This window comes from Pleurodeles waltl, chromosome 9 (genome assembly GCF_031143425.1).
Source record: "Pleurodeles waltl isolate 20211129_DDA chromosome 9, aPleWal1.hap1.20221129, whole genome shotgun sequence".
NCBI classification, from domain to species: domain Eukaryota; kingdom Metazoa; phylum Chordata; class Amphibia; order Caudata; family Salamandridae; genus Pleurodeles; species Pleurodeles waltl.
The window spans coordinates 136,158,796-136,173,127 of NC_090448.1; the positions used below are offsets into that span (position 1 = coordinate 136,158,796).

Below are 14,332 nucleotides of genomic sequence, written 5' to 3' on the forward strand. Positions count from 1 at the left end.
GGGGCCTAGACTGAGAATGATTATATATTTTTGCAGTATCTCCTTTTGATGAAGCTAGAGTTATATATATAATGTCAACACTTTCTTATGAGGTCACTGAAAAGAGAACCATTAAGGATTTGACAATAGTGTAGGAATCCAACTTTCATAAAATGTACAAGAATTTACAATGAAACACACACATTGGGAAAACAATAGGACTGGATATTTTATATTTGAAAGTGCTACTTCAAGAGCTATGTATGAGTTCATGTGGATAGCATAGTGAGAAAATGTGAGCATGAGATGGATGGATGATTGAGTGAATGACTCGATGACTAAGGGCATGGATAAGTAAAGAATGAGTGAATGGAATGATAAATTGATAACAAGCATTTGCAATACAATAGGACTTGCAGTTTCTTGAGTTAGAGCTATTGGTGCTGTAAATTCAAAACTGCACTTTTCTTGCCACATAAATTGGTCAACTCTGTCTCATAATTTCGTCTTTTCCTGCCATGTTTTGGTGGTCACTGGCGGCTACTGACATCAGAAACATCTGAACAGAAATTGGAAAATAAGACGGGAAAAGTATTTTCTTTTTATTTAAATGGAATGAAAAGTCTTGAAAGAGTTCTTGCCTTGCCTTTCAACAAATCTTGAATGAAGTTAACAATAGCAGAGCAGCTTGGTAAGATTTATGTCCCCAATAAAGGAGATAAGCAATGCCCTGTGTGCGATGTCCTGAGGGCTGGCAGGGAGGGGCCCTGGAGAGAGAGACTCTGCAAGGCAAAGCAAGCTTCACATCATTTCTTCTAGGTTTAGGTACATTCTACCAGAAAGGGCATATTGTGGCTTTCGTGAGCTGTGAGCTAAACAACTGAGCGTTTCTTTTGAAAAATAAGCTTATTCTTGGAGCCAGAGGTAAATGAGGACAGCACTGTAATAAAGCCAAAACAAATGTCAACCACATGGGAGGAGGTGGGAGGAACGGAATGCTGCAATAAAACAGGAAGCTACCAGCCTAAAACCCCCTCAGTGAAAAGGCAGCAACAAAGAAATAACAAAAAAGTTCATCATAGCAACAGAAAAAGTAACCAAAGTGGAATAATACAGTAGTTGGTCACTGCTCTGAAACAGAAAAAGGAGGGAGAAAAAGGCAGACTGACCACTAGTGAGCAAGAATTTTTAAAGGTCACTGCAACCAACAAACAAAATTGCCTTAAGCCATAAGAAGGATACTAAAAGTATACATGAGGTTGATCGCTTATGCTTGACCTAAAAAAAGAGAGTGGATAGACAGAAAGATGACTGGATAAATGGGAGACTGTATGACTGACTGAATGGGTGCTAGCATGGATGTAGACAGTGTAAAACCATTTTGCAGGCAAGTGTATCAGATAGTAGTAGTTAAAATATTAATAAATGCCAAGAATGACCAACTTTATCACATTGTAATAATAACACCAAGGCTGGGTATCATTGTAGCAGGAATGTCCACAATATTTCAAACATACCCACCATTATGAAACTACAGAGTGGAAAAACTATATTTTTTTGAGTTAAGTCAGAAGAAAATTCTTAGCATAAACTAAATATATCTCATGACTAATATTTTCATAAAGCCTAGGCATGCGATAGTAGTGAAGAGCTAGGTAAAATGATACAAACTGTTAATGTGGATTAGAAGCCCTGCACTCTTAATTAATAATAAGCTATGGCAAAGCCAATAAGGCTCTACTACCCCGTCAGGCACTCTCCTATATGAGCACTGCTGCGATCGAGTCATGAAAATGGTCTCCTCAGGATTTTGGAAATTTGGATTGTAGAACCAGAGTCAAACATATAAAATACCCTTTTGATTATAAATCCTTTTATGCTTGTTTTTTTAGATTTTAACAAAAAAGCTTTAATAAATACAGCAAGATAGGCTAGCAATGAGTTGAAAACATTACAGTGTTCCACTTAAGTGCAATTGCCTTCTGCTGAAGGTTTTAACATACTTTAATTTTCCACACTGCAATCATGGGACAGAGGTTAATGAACAGAGAAATCAACAGGCACTAGCAACCTTAGAAAAGGTCCATAATGCAATTAGGTCCTTGCCCAGCAACCTCACACTGTAACACAGTCCCCCTATCTCAGTTTTAACCTTATCCATGTGTCATGTTCCAGGCAATTGTGGCCACACCTCGTAGATTTCTCTTAACTAAAAGCAGCAATGATTCACCAACTTAGCTTCTGAAAAGATGATGGACAGGTGTCCTGTGAACCTCTCCTATGAATGACCAAGAAAATGATCCACATTAGGAACAGAAATAACTACAAGAGAAGAAACAGTTTTTGGGAGACGCTCCACCATCCCCCTTACTTTGGGGCAAACGTTATAGTTACTTGAGATAACTATAACTGGTAAATTTCAGTAGTTTTGTTAATTTAAAATGGTGTGTATTAACTGGTGTTTTAATCTATAGCATTCAACCTTCATCCTGGAGCGGTGTGAGTCAGGTAGTGCATCCAAACCCCACAGATGCCCTTTCCCTGACTGTGCACAGTCTTTGGCCATACGCAGCGTGTATTTGGGTGTAAGGCTTGGCCTGTGGTATGGCCTTTCTTCCAATGACTGGTGGTGCTCAACCCCCCTTGGTGCACATTGTTGACTATGTTATGTAGCAATATAAAGGGTGCCATGTTAGGTAAGGCAGACCTACTGACTTTGTCAATTACTCATGACACCAAAATATAAAAAAGCAGGGCTTTTGGTTTTATCAAGGGGTTAGCATAGCAACATATATAAAGCAGAGCTGCTGTTGTGAAAAGGTCAACAATAACTATAATCAAATATATACTTTATAAATTCACACATTGCAATGTTTAATAAAAGTGATTGTCACAAAATAGTTTCAATGAAGCCTTACTAAAAAACAAAAATCAACATGCCTTTGTTTTTTTTATTTTGTACATATTTTAGGGCATACAATGCAACCCACCATCTGTAGAGAATATAGCTTAAAATTAGAGTGCTTTAAGAAAATATGGTAATCTCTCATGGGCCATGGATTTCATGGCCCAGGAGAATTAATATGTGTGTTTTTTTAACTTTGTTGGGGGCAGAGCTGCACTCCCTGTATCCACCACAACATTAAAAAAAAATGGTTGGTAGCCCATTCGAGGGACACAACCAGTGAGAAAAAATATAACTTAAAAAAGCCCAGGGGCATTATCGGGTGCTCCTTGTGCAGAGCAGTGAATACTATGTAAATGTGGGAGGCCACGAGTTAAATTCATACCAGGTGCTGACAGGAGCCTGATATTTTTTTTTTATAGTGGGTTGGACCCTCACAGTGAGTAGGCAGTGCCTCATCCTCAAAATGTGCATTTTTTTCTTAAACCACCACTGGTGGTTTTGAGGAACACGGGCTGCTAAAGAAATATTTCTATTTGGAAATGCAAACTTAGGGATGGTGGTCTGCTGTCCCTTGCTGCCATCATTTCTGATGTATGCAAAAGAATGACAATTTTGCAATGTGACGTATTAGTACATAAGTCGCAAACTGAAAGGCTGGTCGCAAAAAGTCAGAGCGTACTTTGTGACCACTTTGTGCAACCAGTCGAATGGCATGTCTGACCCAATGTGCCACCACAGATTTTAACAGTCTATCTTTAATGCCCAACAGCATTCCTACGAGACACCACAGGGCAAAAACACCCATTGTTAGCAATTGGCAATTAAGAAGTCGGCATATTTTTCATAATTTACAAATGAGATTCCTATCAGTCAAGCAGCCTTACCTGTGATCCGTGGTTCCCTCCAAAAACGACTCAACATGATACTGTGAACTACGGCATTACATGCTGTGCACCAGCCCTACAAAGCAAAAAGAAAGCTCGTTTTTTTAAAAATATTCCAGCAAAACATTCAGTGCACACAACATTGTACACTTCAGGTTTACATAAAGAGACGAGGAGACTACTGACAGTCATATACTGTTGATGCAATTTATGGAGTATTTTTTCCATTTTATATAATAATAGTTTCCATATTTTTTCCATAGGGTAGGTCGATAAATTGTCTTTACAGCAAGGCTTCTGAAGTAATGCAAACTGGGCCGTGAGTGCATGTTGAGAGAAGCGGTAGCCTTAGATGGGGATCGGTCTGGAAAATCACAAGTGCCCTCTTGTTCCCACATCGGAATTACCAGGTGCTGGAACACCGGAAATTCTGGATGGTACATGTAGCCTCGCCCACGCTCAATTCTCCTATAGCCCGAGGAGCATGGTTGCCACCAGCCTCCCGCATTTGATGCCCTCAACATCACCTCCACCATCCTCTGACCTGAAAAGATCTCTCCAAACCCATTTACCACATGCCCAAAGCAAGTGGTTAAGGTGAGCAATGTTTGGACTGGAATAGGAATGTGCATGTGTTTTTCCCCTGGTAAATCCATGACTCGTATGTTATTCGCCACTCTAGAAGATATAACTCATTACTGCATGGTGAACTGGTGGAATTACCGTGCACATTTGCTAATTCTAGATCTGGTAATTTCAGCGCCAGTGCACCAAGGACTGGTAATCAAGTCAATGGTACTATAAAGCATGCCATTCAGTGTTCGCAAGCAAAGGACAACGGTACCGACACTAATCAAGACATTTTTATTGGGGAAATAAGTCCAAATAACGTACCTTTCTGCTGTCTTGAACATAAGCCAGTCAATGAATCAGCAATGTCTAGTAACCGTGCATAAAAATGGTGCCATAGTAGAGGGAAAAAAGAACTTCGAAGAGAAACGTGGGAAAATCTTCACCCTAACATGAATTTAAGATTGTGCAAAATACCCCTAAGAGCAAAGCGCACAAAAGGCAAAGTCAAGCTGGCTGCAGGTTTTGTGGCACATGCAGTATTTCAAAAAATTTACTAAGAGCTTGGTGACAATATGTGGGTAATGGTTTTGTACTCGCATATTCAGGCCGTTTGCCAGTTGGCTTCAGCCCTCAAATTCCCCTGCAGCTTGAGGTAGATCTGGGTGCCACCTGCGGAGATGTACTGCCCGCTGTTGTACGCTTCAAATATTTGCACTTCAGGCGCATGTTAACTGAAAAGGTTCTGAAAGAGGACTGATACCTAAGGACACCTGCAACTGATGAGGTTCGTGTTTCTCCCACATTGACAGCCATTCGTATGTGGATAACCACCACCTAGTAGTCTAAGATCTTCCAAGCTGCCAATGCTATCACATCACGTGCTTGCCCATTTTTTGATTGCATTATTACTGTAGTCTGATACCAACAAATCAGTTGTTAAACTGCACTCAACATATCTACTACTTTTTGGTTCTTAGATAGATTTATCAGTTCTTGGAGACATTCATGTTAGAAAATTAACAATATCTTAAACCATGTAAGGTAGCCACATCAATTAAGCTTTTTCTTCAATACATTACCCAGAGCTAATGTCAGAAATTACACTTTAGGTATTTGCTGGGTTCCTGTGACCTTTAATATTTCAATGCTTAAAGGAGACACAAATCAAGCACATAAAGGGGGATTCACACACCTGATCATAGTAATGATGAAAGAAATGGTTGCTCAATCCGCAAACATCCAAAACATTCATTGTAAGGTCATACCTTTCTACAGAAATATGGGGCAGTTGTATACATCATTAGAGAGCAATCACATACCTCCTAATGCGGGCTCAAAAGATACCAGGCATATAGAGTGGAATATAGGGGTGCAGGGCGTAATTTAACCCACCATCAGTCAGGTAAGGACCTGAACCCTTGATATGTAAGTATATCTAGACACTGTTTTTAAGCATATAAAATTAAAGTGGTGTAGACACCTTTGAGATAAGTAACAGAGAGAAGGAGGAGATTGAAACTAGACTTTAATCCTATTAACTTTCCTTTCAGTTTCAGCAATGCAGGGGGATGTAAACATTTCTGTCACATTTTGATTCTGTGGTAATGGAATGTTTGCAATTTGTCCCTTTTGTCCTGAGGTGGATGATGAGGACTGTGCAGTATCATTATAGCGCTAAGTGGTCTACTTAGAGGGAGCAAAGGGTGCTGCACACGTTATGTTTTGGGGTTCTGAGTGACAATACAGACAACTCGACTTTCGCTGTCGTTGTCTATTTTATGTCCCTCAGAGCCCTTTGGTGAAAAACATCCTTGTAGCTCACAGTTACCCATCTATAATTCTATATGTTGAAACAAGTGGACATGAAAAAAGACATGGCATAAACCATAAACGTAAATGTGAAGAGTATAATTTGTTATTTATAGTCAGTTTTAAGAGAGGAGAGGGGCATCAGGGCTCACTCAAGGCTTTTCTTCTCAGGAATTGGGCCCCACCCCACACTCAACAGTGGCAATTAATAGCACACTGCACTCTGCACATTTGCTTCTATAAATCCATTAATAGATAGAAAGGAAATCTGAAATTTAAAAAGTAGGCTTTGTGATGGATGCCTGTTAAATTGAGTGACTGGTTGACTTGAGTGTGAACACTAGAGAATCAGCAAACAGAATCCTAGTCAGGGTAAGGCAAACCCGAAATTATCCTTTGCTAAACCCCCGGGTAGCTTGGCACACAACAGTCATTGTCATTGTCAATTTTATTGATCAGTTAATTAAAGCCATTACAAAGGTTAAAATGAAAAAAAAACACTGTACACAGTAAAAGTTGAATAATAAAGAAAATGAAATAAAAGGCAATTAAGACGAGCTAGGCATTGTCTCCATTTGCAAAGAGGGCCGCTTACGCACGTTGCTATGTGCCCCAAATGACTAAGCTAGCAGCCACCTGAGAAATGTCACATATTTTGCACATCTTGTCAGGGCCCAGGGCGCCAAGTGTGAAAAACAAAGATTGTATACCTCCATACAGGACCGCACCCCATGAGCCACAGCTACTGGAATTAGTAGCTGTCTTCTTTCGGCTACTACTTTGGGACATCAGCACAGAAGGTGTAGCCAGCTTTCCTGGTGGTAAAAGCAGAGCCTGCAGGCGCTTTTTTGCCTGTGAGCGGGCCAGGATGTATTAAAGTTCTTATTTGGGAGAACTAGTGTTCGCATATACAGGGTCTGATGCCGAGTTCCTGCATTTATTGCTTCTAGGAGGTATGGTTGCTGGGCTCCGATCAAATAAGAATAATTTAGCACTGGCATTGTTGTTCGTGATTTGGATGTCAGAATGTCGAGCTCTCTTGAGAGTTCCTTAGCTCATCTATTAATTGATGTTTTCCAAGCACTGTAGGTCACCATGTCTGCCAGCTGAATGGAGTCACCAGTTTCAAAGGTCTTCTGTGCTTTGCTTAAATACATATGCCATGGGTTGCCAGGAGTTTCGAAAATCGTTCTCAGATGGTGTTTCAGAGTGAGCGAGTTGGCCTTCCTGAGGCTGATGTAATATTTCAGGATGATGGCTTGACAGTCTATCAGCTGTGAAATTAGGCCCATTTCCAATCTCAGCCTAGTTTTTAAAGTATGCTCTACAATGAGCTTGTTCGATGGTGGATTCTAAGGACCTTTGGAATGCCAGGTAGCAATATTGCAGAGCAGGAAGCAGGGTCGCCTTTATTACCCTCAATATTGGGGCAGCCGAGGCGCTTCTGAGCTGGTTATTCAATTTGGCAAGTCCATATGTGATGACAGCAGCTTTATGTCTGATTATGCTTTTCTGTGCCCCTACTGTGTTGTTTTCTGAGACCCACACCCCCATGTAGTTATATTTCCTGGCTGTTTGGACGGTCTGGCTTCCCAGTTGCTAGGTTGTAATTTTCTGGTAGTTAAACCCCTAAATTCATTCTTACACTGCTGTGAGGCCTGCTCCCTTCAAAGGCTAACATTGGGGCTACCCTCATATATTGTTTGAGTGGTAGCTGCTGATCTGAAAGGAATAGGAAGGTCATATTTAGTATGGCCAGAATGGTGATACAAAATCCTGCTGACTGGAGAAGATGGATTTAATATTACTATTTTAGAAATGGCACTTTTAGAAAGTGAGCATTTCTCTGCACTTAAATCCTTCTGTGCCTTACAATCCACGTCTGGCTGGGTTTAGTTGACAGCTCCCTTGTGCATTCACTCAGACACACCCTAAACATAGAATACTCAGCCTCACTGCATTTTGAATGGGTCATCCTGGGCTGGGAGGGTGGAGGGCCTGACACTTGCATGTCAAAGGACAGTAGCTGGCCCTCACACAAAGGACTGCCACATCCCCTACTGGGACCCTGGTAGACAGAATTGAACTGAAAGGGGACCTTGTGCACTTCAAAGCCACATTTGGGTAATTAAACAGGGCCTCTGCCCCTACCAACTCAGACACTTCCTGGAGAAGAGAACCTGAACCAGAACTTGCATCCTGCCAAGAAGAACTGCCTGGCTGCCCAAAGGACTCACCTGACTGCTTTCTGTGAAAGACTGCTGCGTTGCTGTTGCCCTGCTGCCTTACTGCTCTCTGGCTGTGGTGAGAAGTGCTCTCCAAGGTCTTGGATAGAGCTTGCCTCCTGTTCCCTGAAGTCTCAGGACCAAAAAGACTTCATCTCTACAAGAAGGACTCCTTGTGCAGTGAAAATCGACACACAGCCTGCCAGAAACAACACAAACGACGTACAGCCTGCACCACGGTGAAAAATTCACTGCACGCCGAACTGGAATGACACAGCCCGACTTCGCAACAAGAAGATCGACACAGCGCCAGCGTAGCGACCGGAAATTCAACGCACGGCCCACTGGATCTATGCACAGCCAAGCCGGAACGACACAGCCTGACTTACAGAGAGGAATCGATGCAGCACCTGCCGTGCGGTAGAAATTTCCACGCAACGCCCACCGGATCGACGCAGCCCCTGTGACTTTGACCTGCCAGCGCCGAAAATCCACACATCGTCCCTGTGGTGTCCAAACACCCCACAACCCGGAGAGGATCCACGAGTGACCGCTGGAAATCAACGCAAGGCTGTCCCTGCGTGAAAACTAAACAAAGCATCGCTGTGTGCAGCCCGAGAAATCAACGCACACCTCCTTGTTTTCCACGCATCTCCTCCTCTGCAGTTCTTTGCGGAGATTTTGAACGCGAACCTGATACTTTGTGCTTGAAAGAGACATTTATTGCTTTTAAAAGACTAAAGACACTTTATATCACTTTTACAGTGATATCTGAACATATACTTATTGCACTTTAATCGTTTTGACCTGCATCTTAGCAGATAAATATTATATATTTTTCTAAACACTGTGTGGTGTATTTTTGTGGTGCTGTACTGTGTTATTGCATGATTTATTGCACAAATTCTGTACACATTGCCTTCTAAGTTAAGCCTGACTACTCAGTGCCAAGCTACTAGAGGGTGGGCACAGGATAATTTGGATTGTGTGTGACTTACCCTGACTAGAGTGAGGGTCATCGCTTGGACAGGGGGTAACCTGACTGCCAACCAAAGACTCCATTTATAACAGCCAGTATTTTTGAAGACAGCAAACTTACTGAAATAAATATAGATATAAATTCATAAGAGTCCTGGATCGTCATCTCCAGAATTATTTTAAGATTTGGGATGTGTCAGTCTGCCACGCACATACTCGGCTACAAGATAGCCATATTTGGGAATTGGCAATATCAAACTCAAGTATAAGGCAAAGGGAGGCCAAAGGGTTCAATAAGTTAGGTGATTTTCATGCGGGCCAAATTTAATAACATGGGATCAAGGGAGACAACGCCTAGAGTGTGATGGTCCGAGTCTCCATTTTAGTATTAGATAAATAAGACATTTTTTGACGGCAAATTTTCAGTTAATGAAGGCGGAAACTAGCTTCCTGGTGAAATTGGTATAGACAACTGTGAAAAAAGCTCTAGTCAAATAGTGATATCGAACTTTCTACCCAGATTATTTAGAGAGACAGGATGTAAGATTTTGATGGGTGAATGGCAGGATATCTGCGAGGTATGACATAAGTCATTGCAGCTCACGAAGGATGGCTTTTCATTCTAGGTGGCTTGCTTATGATACTCCTTTTCAATTATGTATAACGTATCAAAACCATCCGCATCAGTGCTTTCGTTGTGATGCAATAGTAAGAGGTGATTAGGGACATATTTTCTTTACATGTCCTAAATTCTGGGTTAATGCCTTCCAGGAAATTGCTTAAAGTGTACAGGTATGATGGTCTCTACACCCATATTGGCCTTATTTGGCTATTTCCCGGCTTTGAGAAGTATTGGTAAGAATTCCCAAAGATAGTTTTCAATTGCTATATCATTTGCATGTTCTTTAATAGTGTAAAACTGGAGATCAAGTAATAGTCTTACTTTTGAGATGTGGCAAGAGAAAATGGTGAGGACTAAAATCTTGGAGGAAGCCTATGCTGGAAAAGTGGGGGCTCGTCCGAGGTTTCTGATAACATAGGGGGATTAGTTATTAGACATTAGTTGCACCTTCTTTACCAGGTTATTTAATACCGCTTCAATATGTGCATGTTGATTTGTGTTTATATCATAGATTTATATACAAAGGGAATTTTGTTTAAAGCGCTTTAGTGGCACTTTATTTGCACCAGCACTTTGTACTGTGTAATGTTCTGATTAGATAGGATGTTTCTAAAAATAATTCTTAAAAAGAAAACACTTTATCAGCACTTTATTGCCACAGGCACCTTTGGATTATGAATTTTGAAATACTCATATCTTTGATAGGTTCAAACCACCCCCTATTTATTTGGGAACAATCTTTTAAATGACAAGTGATATTATGGGGAGGGGAAGTTCGCTAGGTATAATGACATCTTTTTGCCTCTATCTGGAACATTGAAATTTAATAAGTAGTACAGTGAAACAAAAATAGGCACTTTCGTAAGCATTTTATTAGTTAGGGGGCTAACTAAGAATTTATGGTATATATATTTATATTTTGTACAGCCAACATTATGAAAGATAACTACTTATTTTTCTAATGTATATGGAATTTACATGAAATCTTCTTTTGTTGTAATTTATCCTGCTAAAAAAAAAAACAACCAACCAGAAAGTCCCCAGGAAATGGTAAGGTATGTAGGTTTAGAGGCCTGGTAGATTTAATGCACTTAAGTGTGCACTGATGTGTTTCCTGCTGTCACCTTGCAGGTGGCTTTTAAATAAAACTATATTAAAATTTGACTTTGAAAGTCTTAAACGACCATATTTTCACACATTTCACCCCTAAAATCTAACCTATGTGCCCCAAGGACTGGATGCATTGTAATAGCAATGAGAGGCATTATAAAAGATGTTTTGTATGCCATAGTGAGGAAAAAAACAGCCAATTTCGTTTTTCCCATTGTAGCACTGCTAGCTCCATAAGTTAACAAGGAAAGACTTTAATAAACATTAATAAAGTCTCATTTTTGACAGGTGTGAGCTGGAACAGTCATTCACACTGTCAAAATAATAGTTATAATAAATCCAACAACTTGCCAAGGTTCAATTTATTATAACTAGTGCAGGAAATACATTTTAGAACTGCTTTCTTATAGTTACCTCAAACCAGTCCAGTAGCAGCCTCTTCTGAGTGGCTGAGCCATGCTACTCTGATGAGGTGTGAAGTGGTCTGGGCTGAGCCAAAAAGACCATGCGTGGGGAGAATATCTGCTGTTGCAGACGCCAGGACAGGAAGGGTGCTGGGTAGCCAAACTGGTCTTTAAAGGGAGAAAGACATATTGCACAGGACCCAGGCCCACCCCCACTTCCTGCACCCCCAGCCAGATGCTAGCCCCTGCAATTGAAATAGGAGAGCGGTTGGAAGGGGAGTGTGAGGAAAAGTTAGTCCCACCTATGGGTTGGGTTAGCCAGACCTAAACTTCCAGGAGAGATATTCTCCATTTTGGAGTTTTGTGGAACAGTGCTTTCTGGGACAAAAATATGCCACACTTCAAAGGAAGTTTTCATTACAGAGGGGGCACCTTGTACCCCAATTGGTCAGGGGTGCCCCTCTGCTTGCCAGCCCATAAACCTGGATACCTATGGGAGAGCTGCCCCGCATCTCAGATCCCTACGTGGAAATATCAAGAGAAGAAAGAGAGGACTGTACTCACAAGGACTGCACTGATGCACACTTTGGGCTTCACAAAAGAGGACTTTGCCTAGCTTCAAAAGGATAAAAGAGTGGACTCCCTGAAAGCATCAGGTAATACAAAGCTACCAAGTGTAACCTGAATCAACTCCTGCAAGGAGAAGCCATGCTGACCAGCTCAACTGGACGTTTAAGATTTTTAAAAATTGGCATAGCTGCATTGTGGGAATTGTAGTCCGAACTCTCCAAGGAGCAAATCACAGTTTTTGGACCCTTTGCAGGTGTTGTGAAATCTCAAAGACCCAAAAGAAACATCTGGAGAAGAAGGACTGCCCTGCTGGACCTTTGGACTGCACAAGAGAGAGACACACTCATAAGGACTGCATCTGATGTACTCACAAGACTTCAAAACAAAAGTGCTTTGCATGTCTTAAAGGAGAAGGAGTGGACCTCTTAGAGTGGGTCCCATATCCTAAGAGGCAAACGAGAGCTTCTGAAACCTTGGCTGGTGCTGTGGACCACTTTCCTGCTTCAAGAAACACTTCTGGAAGTAAATGTAAAAGTGTTACATTGAGGTTGGCCTCAACTCGACATTGTTTGGGTCCAGCGCAACCTTTTCTTTTAACCCTTTAAGCGCTATTTGCTTCTAAGCACTACTTTTACTTTTAATCTTTAAAAATTAATTTCCCTGGTTCTCTATTTTGGATTCTGGCTGTTTTGGTGTCATTTTAAAGATAAAAAAATATTCTCTATGTTTATAAATTGCTGTTGAATTTTCAATGTGTGATGTGTCTTGGTTACTGTTTTGTTGATATTAAATACTTCACCCACCTGTCCCCTATGTTAAGCCTGTCTGCTCGCAGTTAAGCTACCAAGCGTTGAGCAAGGTGTAATTTATTGAGAACTTGACTGGGCCTTATTTGTGATTGTCCTGTTATTACTCTATGTAGGTACTTCTCTGCACCTACTAATAAACCTCTTTCCAACACCTTCTTTTACAGGACCACTGCACTGTTCTTTCACTTTTTCTGACACTGATTAGGAACGAATCTAGAACAGTTTACCTAGAGTTCCTAATGTACTTTCACTAGTTTGTTGTTTCATCTGTGATGTTGCAAAGTAAACTGTAGCTAACTGTCTAAATAGGAAACAAATTGAATCCCTTGAACTCAGAAAAACACAAAAAAGCTGAATTGTCATCAATTTATATATCAATCTAACCATCCATATGTGTTGTCAATGACTATGAAAGTCTGTAAATGCATTTGCTGCGACTATGCATTTCTGAATTTGTTGTCTTTAAGTGTGCAGGTCTGTTTACATCATACATGTGACTATGAGTGCCTCTATGTACATGTGCACCTGTGCGTGCTGCCTGGTGTGCAAGTGTCTGCATTTGTGTTGCTGCTCTGCCTGTATGGGTGCACGGTTGCCCATATATATGCTGATATGTGTCTTAGAGTGCATGTACTGTAACAAAGTCAAATCCAGTGGCAGTGTCAGTGCTTGTTTTCTGCAATACTGCATTAGGATTTAGGGCTTCTTGTTCACCCGGTTTTGTGGTTAAGCTCTGGCAAATCCACAGTAGGATCAAACTCCAATTACATGCTGTGCAGCCAAGCAGTGAGTCACGATTTCCATCTTGAAATGTGCACTGGGCAAGAAATACCATTTGTATTTTCAAAAATTAGATACATTTGTGCAGCTAGAGTTTCTTCTTTGGAACATAACACATCAATACATTCACCAAAACACACTAAGAAATATCACTTTCTGGGAACATCACTCGGTGGTGACAGGCACAAATCTACATGTTGCAGGAAGTCTGGTCAAACAGCACAAGTGCTCCACACAGACCTGCCTGCCGATACTCAGCTACGTGTCTGGTAAGCCCTGATACTACTGAATTATCAACCTGATGCCAGAAACAGCATGGGTGAAGGGTTGAGGGCACCATGAGGTAAGCACCCTTCCTGAGTAGGGCTAGCTTTGATTTCTACCTTTGATAAAGAAGAAATATAAAGCTAGATAGCATCTCTGTATGCTGTCTATGTAATCCAGATGTTGGAAACCAAAACCCAAACATTCTGCAAACCTAGAGGTTGGATTGTAATTCTGCATCAATAGTGCAAGTGAGGGGCGAGGCCTGAAGGGCAGGATGGCAGCCACCATTTGCTAGAGCTCCCGTGCTCTGTGCCCGCAATCCATCAAAATCCTGCCTTCTTTGATGTGGCCATCTGGAACTGAGTAAAGAACGTCTCCCCAAAGCACTGGACGTAATGGATAATCTTTTGACCA

General features: G+C 41.2%; 1 protein-coding gene across 1 annotated transcript in view; it reads right to left on the reverse strand.

Annotated features, from left to right (window-relative positions):
- CARD19 (caspase recruitment domain family member 19) overlaps window positions 1-14,332 on the reverse strand; it is a 145,444-nt gene that overhangs the window by 100,902 nt on the left and 30,210 nt on the right. The window contains exon 2 of the mRNA XM_069206418.1: window positions 3,772-3,847. Coding sequence (XP_069062519.1) covers window positions 3,772-3,808 — 37 coding nt within the window. The 5' untranslated portion in view covers window positions 3,809-3,847. The remainder of the gene's footprint in view (window positions 1-3,771; window positions 3,848-14,332) is intronic.